Source organism: Esox lucius, chromosome 25, assembly GCF_011004845.1.
Source record: "Esox lucius isolate fEsoLuc1 chromosome 25, fEsoLuc1.pri, whole genome shotgun sequence".
Classification (NCBI taxonomy): domain Eukaryota; kingdom Metazoa; phylum Chordata; class Actinopteri; order Esociformes; family Esocidae; genus Esox; species Esox lucius.
Genome location: NC_047593.1, coordinates 21,681,092 through 21,694,825, shown reverse-complemented (window position 1 = coordinate 21,694,825; position 13,734 = coordinate 21,681,092). Strand labels below are relative to the sequence as shown.

The following is a 13,734-nucleotide window of genomic DNA, read 5'->3' as shown; positions in this document are numbered from 1 at the left end:
ATAATTAGACCTAGTATTTAGGGACAGATCCACGTCATTCGTCCCAGTTGCCTATAGCCTATAATTTCAGTTCACATCACGTCCTAGATGGCCTGAATGCATACATGCTTTAGTCATTATTATTCCATCAGTCTAAACATCCCCTGGTCGAACCCTCTCCTAACCTAAATAAATACAGTAGTTTGGTATGTAGAGACATATAGCCTATAGACCACCGTGCCCTTCCCACGGGTGCGTTCTGTTCCTCTGTTACCATACAGCTGCCAGCACGCGAACAGCTGCGGCCTTCACTGCCCGGAAACAACAGACAGACACACGGACAGACAGAAAAAGCCTGACTGCCTGCACAGCAGATATATATACACACATGTGAACATGTCCGTCTATCTGTATTATTACTTGGCTAGGTAAGCTACCTCTTCATTCCTCTCTCAGGATTGTGCGGTTTCGTTTTTCCATTGTTATGCATATAAACGTCACTGCATTTACAACATAGGGTTACTCAACATATTACTATAAAAATAAGGAGGAGAAAATATTAGATTAGTCGTGCCAGTTCTCAAATCACATTAAAGCGGCACCGGGAGGCGGGACCATCTATGGGCGGGACAACCATTCAGAAATCTCACATTTCGCGAGACTGACTGTTGAAATTTGAAAACAGGCGGCAGACGGAGAAACAACGTTACCAAAAGCTGCTCAACTTGTCCCCAAAAGTAAGAACTTTAGAACAAGCGGGAATACTTACATTTTCATTGAAGAAATATATATTGGTAGCAAAGTATAAAAAAATATTAAAATATCCAGGGGCTCGAGCCGAGGTGTGGTTTGGAGAAAACCGTAGCTATTTAGCTATCTTAGCGACTAGTTAGCTAAAGTCTTTATTGGCACTAAATAGTCTACAGTAGGCAACTAGTAACGCTAGTTGTATTGTTAGGTAGCTGTTTGCTCAATTGTCATGCAATTAGCTAAAACTTTGTTATTTTTAAGCTAAGTTAGATTCAGTACAGTGCTCGACAGAGCCAAAAACAATTAACGACGTCTTGTTGGACAAAACTGTTGGGTAGTTCGCGAACCTTTCATTCTTTTTGAACGAGTCTTTCATTTTTTTCTAGTGACTCGTTCAATTGTATCGTTCATTCGGATTTCTACAATATGATCACTTGCGTCATACCCGGTCCTCCAGCTCAGTTCTCCGATCAGCATCTATGTACAATACATTCGCAGAGAAAAATAGATGAAGGCAGGAACATCATAAAGACATGTATATACGTAACTGACAATTGAACGCAGACTGTACTAATTAATATACTTAGTAGATTACTGATGTCATGATAAACACGGATGAAAACAAGCAACGAGCCTTTGCCTAAGTAAAAAGACTCGTGAACGACTGTCTCGTTCCGTTTTATAGTTGATCTGAACCACGATTTCAAACATTTGAACGGCTGGCCGTGGTGTTCTACCCATCCACGGAATACACTGTTAGTTTTACGTTCGCAAAGAAAAATAGATCAAGACTGTAGCATTATAAAGAAATGTTTAACAGAATTGAACAGAAATGTTGTAGGTGATCTTTTTTTTAAATTGTAATAATAATAAACAGAAAATTGTACACGGATCCTTGGCCTAGGTAAAAGAAGACTCGTGAACGACTGACTCGTTCAGTTTTATCGTTCTCAAAGAAAAGTAGATCAATAAAGTATCATTATAAAGACATGATTGTAACAGATTATTGGACATGGTAGGCCAACAACAACAATAATTAATGTGGGGTGGGGTCTATCGACATTACTGACTCGAAAGAATGAATGGAATAAATGACTTGAAAGATTCAAACTCTTTACCGAACGACTCAAAGATAAAAGTAAAGTCTAACTTCCCATCAATATTGGACATTGTTGACGACCTCATTTCCAACCACATTGTAGGACAGCTACAGTACATCGTCTCATCGTCAAGTTATTAAAAGATGCTTTGAACTTTTGGCTTACAGTACTAGAGGTAGCTAAAAAGTATGTTGGTACAGTAAGAGTGCATTAATGGAACTTCCACCTGGCGTTGTATGTCCTGTGTTCTACCCAGAGTTTCACCTGAGCAAATTCATCTCTTTCAGACTTTGTTATTTTTTGTTTAAGGGTTTGTGAATAATGTATTTTTATTTTTTTGGTCCAGAGACACAGGATGACTGCAGACAGTGAACTGGAGATAAAGGAGGCATTTCAGCGTGCTCAGAAAGGCCACAACAACAAAGCCAAACTGGTGGCCAGCCTCCAGAACCGATACAACAAGGTACATTGCTGACACGTGACAGTACACAGACACATGGGTGCGGTACAGACACCCAGCCCTTTCATTGGACATGCTTTAATAGGCACTTGGAAACAGGGAGAGCTGGGATGTCTGGGTTCAGGACCAAAAATGATCCATCCATCCCAAAAGGGACCTGGGAGGTCAAACAGGCAGGCTAACCCATCTCTGACCAGACAACCCCCACAATAACCTAACCTGTCTCTGAGCAGACAACCCCCACCATAACCTAACCTGTCTCTGACCGGACAACCCCCACCATAACCTAACCTGTCTCTGACCAGACAACCCCCACCATAACCTAGCCTGTCTCTGACCAGACAACCCCCACAATAACCTAACCTGTCTCTGACCAGACGACCCCCACCATAACCTAACCTGTCTCTGACCGGACAACCCCCACCATAACCTAACCTGTCCCTGACCGGACAACCCCCACCATAACCTAACCTGTCTCTGACCGGACAACCCCCACCATAACCTAACCTGTCTCTGACCGGACAACCCCCACCATAACCTAACCTGTCTCTGGCCGGACAACCCCCACCATAACCTAACCTGTCTCTGACCGGACAATCCCCACCATAACCTAACCTGTCTCTGACCGGACAATCCCCACCATAACCTAACCTGTCTCTGACCGGACAACCCCCACCATAACCTAACCTGTCTCTGACCGGACAATCCCCACCATAACCTAACCTGTCTCTGACCGGACAACCCCCACCATAACCTAACCTGTCTCTGACCGGACAACCCCCACCATAACCTAACCTGTCTCTGGCCGGACAACCCCCACCATAACCTAACCTGTCTCTGGCCGGACAACCCCCACCATAACCTAACCTGTCTCTGGCCGGACAACCCCCACCATAACCTAACCTGTCTCTGGCCGGACAACCCCCACCATAACCTAACCTGTCTCTGGCCGGACAACCCCCACCATAACCTAACCTGTCTCTGACCGGACAACCCCCACCATAACCTAGCCTGTCTCTGACCGGACAACCCCATCATAACCTAGCCTGTCTCTGACCGGACAACCCCCACCATAACCTAGCCTGTCTCTGACCGGACAACCCCATCATAACCTAGCCTGTCTCTGACCGGACAACCCCCACCATAACCTAACCTGTCTCTGACCGGACAACCCCCACCATAACCTAACCTGTCTCTGACCGGACAACCCCCACCATAACCTAACCTGTCTCTGACCGGACAACCCCCACCATAACCTAACCTGTCTCTGTTTCTAGCTGGAGGACAAGACGTTGTTCCATGAGGAATTTGTCCATTACCTGAAGTATGCCATGATCGTGTACAAGAGAGAACCTGCCGTAGAGAACGTTATTGAGTTTGTCTCGAGGTTCGCCACCAGCTTCCAGACACCTCCTACCGAAGGAGGAGAGGAGGAGGAGGACGACGAGGAGGAGGATGAGAACCCTTTCCTTAACTACATTTTCAACTTCCTGTTGGAGGTACTAGAACTCTGGCCAAATCCCAAATTTCATCCTAACTCTGTAGTGTACTTAAACACCCTCTCCCTCCAGTCCCACAAGGCCAACAGCCACGCGGTGAGGTTCCGAGTGTGTCAGCTGATCAACAAGTTGCTAGGCAGCATGGCGGAGAACGCCCAGATCGATGATGATCTGTTTGACCGGATCCACCAGACCATGCTGGTCAGAGTGACCGACAAGTTCCCCAACGTCAGGATCCAGGCAGCTTTGGCCATGGCCCGATTACAGGATCCACAGAACCATGACTGTCCCACTGTTAAAGGTACTGACACACACACACACACAACCCTACTCCGTGGGTAATGACTTGTCCCCCTTTCAACTCATTCCACTCCTTCTCTCCATGTCTCATCCTCTCTGTCCTCCAGCCTACCTGTTGATCTTGGAGAATGATTCTAACCCAGAGGTGCGTAGGGCTGTTCTGTCTTGCATAGCCCCCTCGTCCATCACCCTCCCCAAGATATTAAAACGCACCCGGGATGTGAAGGAGAGTGTCCGGAAACTGGCCTACCAGGTACATACACACACTCTAAACTGGCCTACCAGGTACATACACACACTCTAAACTGGCCTACCAGGTACATACACACACTCTAAACTGGCCTACCAGGTACATACACACACTCTAAACTGGCCTACCAGGTACATACACACACTCTAAACTGGCCTACCAGGTACATACACACACTCTAAACTGGCCTACCAGGTACATACACACACTCTAAACTGGCCTACCAGGTACATACACACACTCTAAACTGGCCTACCAGGTACATACACACACTCTAAACTGGCCTACCAGGTACATACACACACTCTAAACTGGCCTACCAGGTACATACACACACTCTAAACTGGCCTACCAGGTACATACACACACTCTAAACTGGCCTACCAGGTACATACACACACTCTAAACTGGCCTACCAGGTACATACACACACTCTAAACTGGCCTACCAGGTACATACACACACTCTAAACTGGCCTACCAGGTACATACACACACTCTAAACTGGCCTACCAGGTACATACACACACTCTAAACTGGCCTACCAGGTACACACACACACTCTAAACTGGCCTACCAGGTACACACACACACTCTAAACTGGCCTACCAGGTACACACACACACTCTAAACTGGCCTACCAGGTACACACACACACTCTAAACTGGCCTACCAGGTACACACACACACTCTAAACTGGCCTACCAGGTACATACACACACTCTAAACTGGCCTACCAGGTACATACACACACTCTAAACTGGCCTACCAGGTACATACACACACTCTAAACTGGCCTACCAGGTACATACACACACTCTAAACTGGCCTACCAGGTACATACACACACACACTATAAACTGGCCAACTGGAACCAGCCTTGACTAATCCGGGTGTTTATCAGGTTCTTGCAGATAAGGTCCACATCAGAGCGCTGAGCATCGCACAGAGAGTCAGTCTGCTACAACAGGGTCTCCATGACACTGCAGGTACTGTCTCTCCCTGTCTGTCTCTCCCTGTCTCTCTCTCTCCCTGTCTCTCTCTCCCTGTCTCTCTGTCCCTCTGTCTCTCTCTCTCTCCCTGTCTCTCTCTCTCCTTGTCTCTCTCTCCTTGTCTCTCTCTCCCTGTCTCTCTCTGTCTCTGTCTCTCTGTCCCTCTCTCTCACTATACGTCTATTTGTGTTATAGAGTCCGTCAGGGAGGTGGTTTGTGTCCGTCTCCTCCCGGCCTGGCTGCGTCTCCTCCAGGAAGATATACTGGATCTCCTCCATCGGCTGGATGTTGAGAACTGTGCTCAGACCGCTCTGGACATGCTGAGCGCCCTGTTTACGCACACACCCCAAGACCAGCTGCTAACTGACCCTCTTCAACTGGATAACAGGTACACACACACTGTCTGCCACACTCTCTGTTGATCAGTGTGTGTAGGATACTGACCCCCCCCCCCCCCCCGTGTGTAGGAGGCTGATCCCAGGGGACTGTCTGTCCTGTGAGAGGGTGCTCTACTGGAGAGCTCTTTGTGAGTTCATGAAGACCAAAGGAGATGATGGAGAGGAGATGCTGGACCAGCTGCTTCCGGAGGCCGCTCTCTTTGCTGAGTACCTCTATGGGTGAGACCGCCTCCACGGCACAACCAGGGTGGAGTTGGGGAGGTTCTGGACCACGGGTCAGTTTGGGCCTGGGGCGGAGTGGGGAGGTTGTGGACCACGGGTCAGTTTGGGCCTGGGGCGGAGTGGGGAGGTTCTGGACCACGGGTCAGTTTGGGCCTGGGGCGGAGTGGGGAGGTTCTGGACCACGGGTCAGTTTGGGCCTGGGGCGGAGTGGGGAGGTTCTGGACCTGGGGTGGAGTGGGGTGGGGAGGTTCTGGACCACGGGTCAGTTTGGGCCTGGGGCGGAGTGGGGAGGTTCTGGACCTGGGGAGGTTCTAGACCACGGGTCAGTCTGGGCCTGGGGTGGAGTCTTTCAGCTGAGACACAGCCAAGAGAAACATGAATGCGTGAGGAGAGCTGGAAATGTGACATTGTCGTTGACATTCTGAACTATATGGTGAATAGAACATTAGTCTGAACCCAGGGCTCAACATTCAGATAAATGACCCTGAAAGCTGCTGGCCTGAATTCTCCAGATTTGACAGTAATGGAACTGATGTTTGCATACTGTAGGATGTCAGCCCATGAAACGATGCATTCATTTAAAGTTAATAAAGACAGTCCAATACAACCGACTGCATCAGGAAAACCATAATCCAAAACCCTTTCTCTCACAGTTTGAATATCAAGTGGTCAATCTTTAGTGCTACAAATAGGGTTTAAATATACCGTTCCTTGAAAAATTTATTCAGAATCTTGAATGATTCATTATTGAATTACAAACTCAAAATCAATGATTGTAAGGTGACATTAGATCTATGTAGGTAAGTATTTCTAAGAAAATAGGTTGCAAGTATTCTGACAGACGTGTGGTAGTGCCACATTTTACCGCAAATAGGATCTCTCCTTTCTTTTGGTGAGTGTGTGTGTGTGTGTGTGTGTATAGGCTTTACAGTGTCTGAAGGATTATGGCCTGTTTTTGGCAGTTTGGTTCTGGGTTTGCACGTATTTCTCTAGCCATGTAGTCTCCTCTTGGAGGGTTCAAGCATGTTACTGGGTAGAATGAGTTGCATTGAGTAATAGCTTCTAGGGTCAGTTGGAACAGTCTGATCAATATTTTGAAGACAGGAACTAGCCTCCTAAACAGCATTGAGGACAGTGTAGATGTCCCCTCCACTGGATCTGCCAGGGTAGCAGTGAAGATGTCCCCTCCACTGGATCTGCCAGGGTAGCAGTGCTGACCCAAGGGCAGAACAGACCACTGTCCACTGTTCTGTCCCCTGTGGACTGGTGAACGTTCTGCCAGGGGTTCTCCAGAGCAGAGGAAGGTCACTAGGCGTTTACTTACATTAACATGTTGTGACAGGCTTGTGGAGTAGTGTTATTACCAGACTTGTTCTGGCTTTTTTATCATTATTAATCATGTAGCTTATGTCCTGTTAATTTGTTGTAATGGGTATGTGAAGGCAGTGTAGTATTATTACAAAGTAAATACATAGTGTAACGGTTTTTAATGTGCTATAACCATATGAAAGTACTGTGATTACCATGTAATGACATTGTATAACAATTAGAACGTATGGTGATGACTCTTATGTATAGAAACCTTAGGTTAAAGCTGTTGAAGTGTTTTACTCCAGTAGTTGGCCATAGTACTTCGCTATTTAGAGTATTAGTCTATAGACTAATAAGAACAATAGATGTCACTAAAACATAGACATTGATAACTGCATTCATAAAACATAGACATTGATAACTGCATTCATAAAACATAGACATTGATAACTGCATTCATACACTGCATTCATAAAACATAGACATTGATAACTGCATTCATTCACTGCATTCATAAAACATATACATTGATAACTGCATTCATACACTGCATTCATAAAACATAGACATTGATAACTGCATTCATTCACTGCATTCATAAAACATATACATTGATAACTGCATTCATACACTGCATTCATAAAACATAGACATTGATAACTGCATTCATTCACTGCATTCATAAAACATAGACATTGATAACTGCATTCATACACTGCATTCATAAAACATAGACATTGATAACTGCATTCATAAAACATAGACATTGATAACTGCATTCATAAAACATTGATAACTGCATTCATACACTGCATTCATAAAACAGACATTGATAACTGCATTCATAAAACATAGACATTGATAACTGCATTCATAAAACATTGATAACTGCATTCATACACTGCATTCATAAAACATAGACATTGATAACTGCATTCATAAAACATAGACATTGATAACTGCATTCATTCACTTAACAGAATTTTATTTGCATTGGAGGACCAGATGTTTGATCTGTGACTAAATCAGCTGCATCCGTCATCCAAGGTTTAAATATGTTACTGGTCCTACCTGGTTTATGATGTGTTCAACCAGGTATGTGAAAGCAGTCCCATTGCTGTCTGAGGAGCAGAGAGGAGACTTTGCTCAGCTCGAGCTGGTGATGACTAAAGAGTTCATCTCTCAACAACTCATCCATCTGATTGGCTGCCTGGACACCAATGAAGAGGGAGGCAGGTGAGTGGGTGGGGGGAATGGAGCCACCTTCGTGGCATTGGTGGTGTTGTGAAACACAGTGTTAATTCAGCAACACTGTCTGTGCAGGAAGCGGGTGGTGGTGGTACTCCAGGAGATGTTGGTTCTCCCCCAGACCCCTCCGTCTCTGGTCCCTCTGCTGACGGAGAAACTACTGAGTCTCATACCCGATGACCCCCGACGCATCCAGACGGTACCTACACTGTGTTTACCTACCCCCCCCCCCCTCATCAACCCCCCCACCTGGGTGTTTGTCAGGTAAAGACCCCCCACCTGGGTGTTTATCAGGTAAAGACCCCCCACCTGGGTGTTTATCAGGTAAAGACCCCCCACCTTGGTGTTTGTCAGGTAAAGACCCCCCAACCCCACTTGGGTGTTTGTCAGGTAAAGACCCCCCAACCCCACCTGGGTGTTTGTCAGGTAAAGACCCCCCAACCCCACTTGGGTGTTTGTCAGGTAAAGACCCACCATCTCTCTCCAGGCTCTTGGGATATGTACCACACGTCTGTGCTTATTGTTTCATAAAAGATGATGTAGTTAAAGCTACAGGTGTGTATGTTCAGGTGGCGGAGGTGATCTCAGAGGTGCGTGAGCCCATCGTAACCGTCAGCCAACCACTGGACGAGAAAGAGAAGCGCAAGAAACAAGTCAAGGTGCCTTTATTTTCATGTGTCTCTGTGAGGAACCACTGACATCTTTTAATGTTGTAGATCTCTTACTGTCCCTGTCTTGTCCGTCTGTCTCCACCCAGCTGGCGGAGGTGAAGGTGCGAGTCCTGGAGGCTAAGCAGGCTCTGGATGACTGTATATCCAATCAGGAGTTCAGCAAGGCAGCAGAACTGAAGGAGTCCATAACTGACCTGGAAAACCTAAGGAACAATATACTGCAGGAAGAAGCTGCAGAGACCCAACCTGAAGACGAGACGCGTGTGGAGAAGGTACACTCCCTCCCTGTGTCCGTCTCCCTGTGTCCGTCTCCCTGTGTCCGTCTCCCTGTGTCCGTCTCCCTGTGTCCGTCTCCCTGTGGCCGTCTCCCTGTGGCCGTCTCCCTGTGGCTGTGTCTGTGTTTTGATGTCAGCTGTTTTTTTTGGTGGGTTTTCAGACAGACCCAGAGACTCTACTGCGCTGTCTGACTATATGTTCTGAGCTACTGAAACAGATGAATATCAAGACCAGGATCGGACCCACACTGTCAGCCATCCTCTCCTCTCTGGTAATATAGCACATGAGACACTGAAGGGGTTTAGTTGTTGTTCGACTGAACATTAGAATGGGGGAGACATTTAATTTAACAACTTTGACAAGGTATTTCTGTGGTTCTAGCATCTCATTAACCGCTGACCACCTCAGACTGTCACAGGCAGAGTTTAGACAGGATGACCCGATAGACAAAAGCATCCAGCGAGTGTCAGTTCTGTTGGTGAAAACGCCTTGTTAATGAGGCCAGATGAATCTCTGAAGAGGCCGAAGCGTTCTGAAACCAGGTGGCTGTGTCTGTTTCTATACACACCTGACCAGTGTGTCCGTCTCCTCTGGTCAGATCTTACCCAGTGTGGCCAACGCCCAGCCGGCTGTCAGGAATATGGCAGTGATGTGTCTTGGGACCTGTGCTTTGCACAGCAAGGACCTGGCCAACACACACCTGGTTCTGCTGTTGCAGGTAACACGCTGTTATGAACCCCACCTCTCTCCTCTGTTTATTTTAAACTGTAGTATATGTTGTGTGTTTATTTAAACTGTGTGTGTGTGTGTGTGTGTGTGTGTGTGTGTGTGTGTGTGTGTGTGTAGATAGCCCAGCTGGATGAGGCTAAGATCCGTATCAGCGCTCTGAGGGCCGTCATCGACCTGCTGCTGCTCTACGGCTTCACCCTGCTGGCAGAGCAGCCCAGCTCCGCCCTCAAGGAAACACAGCCCTCCCATTCGTTAGACCACCAGGAGGGGGAGGAGAAAGGGGAGGAGCCGGACGAGGGGAACAACTCTACCCAGTCCATCCTGATGATGATGTCTGAATTCCTGGACAGTGAGGTTTGTGTTCCACCAAGCAGAGACAGACAGGCTGATCTGACCCGTCCTCTGCTTACCTGAAGAGTGTACTGACCTGACCTTCATGAATTACGTGTGTGTGTGTGTGTGTGTGTGTGTGTGTGTCTAGGTTCCTGAGTTACGTACAGAGACAGCCGAGGGTCTGGCTAAGCTGATGTATTGTGGGCGCATCTCCAGTGCCAAGCTCCTGTCCCGCCTGGTGCTGTTGTGGTACAACCCAGTGACCGAGGATGACACCAGACTGAGACACTGCCTGGGCGTGTTCTTCCAGCTGTATGCCCGTGAAAGCCGGTACGGGGGGTTGGGGGGTGTGTGTGTGTGGGCTTGTGTTTCTCTGTGCTGACTGTGTGTGTGTGTGTGTGTGTTCAGGTCCCACCAAGAGTGTGTGGAGGAGTGCTTTGTGCCAACCCTTCGTACCCTGCTGAACGCTCCTGCTACGTCTCCCCTGGCCGAGGTGGACGTCACCAATGTAGCAGAGCTGCTGGTGGAACTGACGCGACCCAGTGCCCTGATAAACCGCGCTGACACACAGGTGACCCCACAACCCAGTGCCCTGAAAAACCGCGCTGACACACAGGTGACCCCACAACCCAGTGCCCTGATAAACCCTGCTGACACACAGGTGACCCCACAACCCAGTGCCCTGATAAACCGCGCTGACACACAGGTGACCCCGCAACCCAGTGCCCTGATAAACCCTGCTGACACACAGGTGACCCCACAACCCAGTGCCCTGATAAACCCTGCTGACACACAGGTGACCCCGCAACCCAGTGCCCTGATAAACCCTGCTGACACACAGGTGACCCCGCAACCCAGTGCCCTGATAAACCCTGCTGACACACTGGTGACCCCACAACCCAGTGCCCTGATAAACCCTGCTGACACACAGGTGACCCCACAACCCAGTGCCCTGATAAACCCTGCTGACACACTGGTGACCCCACAACCCAGCTCTTTTATTCATCTGTTCATGGTTCAAATTATTTTCAAAACCACGCCATGATTTATCCAAACCTTTTCCTCTACAACAGCGAGGCAAACCATTCAATTGTTTAAAACAATCACTTTTTTGAATTGAATCAAACAACCAATAGCTCCTGTCTAATTCTGCCGTTTAACTTCACTCTTTTAATTCAAATTGTATATACTGCTCAGGCTAAGTGTGTGTGTGTGTGTGTGTGTGTGTGTGTATGTGTGTGTGTGTGTAGGAGGTGTGTGTCCACGACTACCTGGCGGTGCGTGTGTGTGGTGAGATCCTGAGTGACCCGTCAGCTCCTGAAGTCCGTCTTTACGCCAAAATACTGAGCAACCTGGAGCTTAGTAGTGATGTCAACACACGAAGAGATCTAGTGACACTGTTACAACAGATCACACAGGTCCTGACAACACTACACACACACACACACACACACACACACACACACACACACACACACACACACACACACACACACACACACACAGAGATCTAGTGACACTGTTACAACAGATCTCACAGGTCCTGACAACACTACACACACACAGATACCTACTGACACTTGATCATATTAATTCATACTCAAGTTATCTGTTCAGGAGGTGAAGGATCGGATCTGTCTGAGAGCCGTGGCGAAGCTGATTGGTCAGCTGCAGGACTCCAACGACCAACCAGATCTCAGTGCTGTGGCACTACAGCCCCTAGACGGCAACGCTGATGGTAAACACACATGAGCTGGACTGGAATACATTTTAGGCTCAGTCTCTGAAATATTCCACCTATATTAGCTGCTGTCAGTAGGATATCTGCCATGATGAACTGTTGTTTCTACAGAGACAGCCTCCCAAGACCTCACCAAATCTGCAAAAAGGCCAAAGAGAGGTATTAACTCATTCACACCACATTTCACCATCGCTCATTCCTCTTTCTGCCACTCCACCTGGAGCACTTGGCAGGCCTGGGGTATATCCTGTCAGTCATCCTCACACTGTTGCTAACTTAACATTCTCTCAGTGCCAGACTGAACACTGATCATTTTGGTGTGTGTTTGTAGGTCAGAGGAAAGCCATCCCAGTCCAGAAGACCAGAACAGTGGAGTCCTCTGATGAGAGGTATTAAAGTCAAGGATGTAAACATGCAACATTAGGAAGTACTGTTTATAGGGTGGTCGCAGAAATATGGACACAAACTCTGCTGCAGACCAGATACTTGATTGGAGGTTTCAGCTCTGGGGTAAAGAACGAAAAGGAAGAATACAAACTTGACCAAGTTTCAGAAGCTTAATATGAGCCCTGACATGTTCAGTCTTCTCTTATTATAGGATGTTGAATGAACTTGAGCATTTATTGGTCATCCACTGTAGAGGTCTTTCTTGGCCAGTCAGGCTGTTTGATATTGCTGAGCTCAACTGTTTTTCTTTTTAATCATGTTTTAAACAACTTTGTTTAGTCTAAGGCTTTGAATATAAAACCCCTCCCCTACAGGCGCTGAATACCAAAACCCCTCCCCTACAGGCGCTGAATACCAAAACCCCTCCCCTACAGGCGCTGAATACCAAAACCCCTCCCCTACAGGCGCTGAATACCAAAACCCCTCCCCTACAGGCGCTGAATACCAAAACCCCTCCCCTACAGGCGCTGAATACCAAAACCCCTCCCCTACAGGCGCTGAATACCAAAACCCCTCCCCTACAGGCGCTGAATACCAAAACCCCTCCCCTAGAGGCGCTGAATACCAAAACCCCTCCCTGGAGGAAGTACTGTTCTGTCAGCAGTTCAGTTGACCATTGGGGAGGACAGTAGATTAAAACCAATATGTTGGACACTACTTAGAAGAGGGGTCCTCAACCTGCTGCTGTAATAAAACCCCACTCTTCTCTATTCCCGTTCTTTCCACAGCGATGGGGAGAATGTTCCAGACTCCGTGCCGGTGACCCGTCCAACCCGCCGGTCCAAGGCAGCCGCTTTGGAAAAAACCAGGCTGGACCTCAGCGCCCTCATCAATCAGGAGGCCAACACCTCTTAGGGTTAGAGGTCACAGAGCTAAGGGAAGAAACCTGAAGTGGCACCATGCAGACAGCCCTGACCTGATCCATGATAGTATGGTCCTGTTCAGATATAAGCAGTAAACACTTGAACCATGAATTAAAACATTGTGAACTTTTGAATTGAATAAAACTTACCTTTTATCCTTCCTGTT

At 47.5% G+C, this 13,734-nt stretch overlaps 1 protein-coding gene across 2 annotated transcripts; it reads left to right on the top strand.

The window, feature by feature from the left end:
• Positions 1–603: 603 nt before the first annotated feature.
• ncapg (non-SMC condensin I complex, subunit G) lies at positions 604–13,728 on the top strand. 2 transcript variants are annotated; one of them, XM_029118205.2, is made up of 22 exons: positions 604–716; positions 2,176–2,292; positions 3,567–3,788; positions 3,861–4,089; positions 4,196–4,341; positions 5,242–5,326; positions 5,525–5,717; positions 5,797–5,946; positions 8,356–8,496; positions 8,584–8,707; positions 9,078–9,167; positions 9,266–9,451; positions 9,616–9,726; positions 10,054–10,173; positions 10,302–10,538; positions 10,666–10,847; positions 10,926–11,133; positions 11,768–11,935; positions 12,135–12,255; positions 12,370–12,417; positions 12,590–12,647; positions 13,434–13,728. In XM_029118205.2, the coding sequence occupies exons 2-22, from the start codon at positions 2,185–2,187 to the stop codon at positions 13,558–13,560; spliced, it is 3,054 nt and encodes a 1,017-aa protein (XP_028974038.2). In that variant the 5' UTR covers positions 604–716; positions 2,176–2,184; the 3' UTR covers positions 13,561–13,728. The 2 variants fall into 2 exon arrangements, with proteins under 2 accessions (XP_028974038.2, XP_028974039.2); XM_029118206.2 differs by having other exon boundaries at positions 605–716; positions 10,926–11,088.
• The last annotated feature ends 6 nt before the right edge of the window (positions 13,729–13,734 follow it).

What these genes read in the sequence shown, in the direction of transcription:
- ncapg (XM_029118205.2), top strand. Translation starts at nt 2,185, where the DNA reads ATGACTGCAGACAGTGAACTGGAGATAAAGGAGGCATTTCAGCGTGCT. An exon ending in AGCGCAAGAAACAAGTCAAG is followed by an intron (nt 9,168 to 9,265) that starts GTGCCTTTATTT and finishes GTCTCCACCCAG; the next exon opens with CTGGCGGAGGTGAAGGTGCG. An exon ending in AAAACCGCGCTGACACACAG is followed by an intron (nt 11,134 to 11,767) that starts GTGACCCCACAA and finishes GTGTGTGTGTAG; the next exon opens with GAGGTGTGTGTCCACGACTA.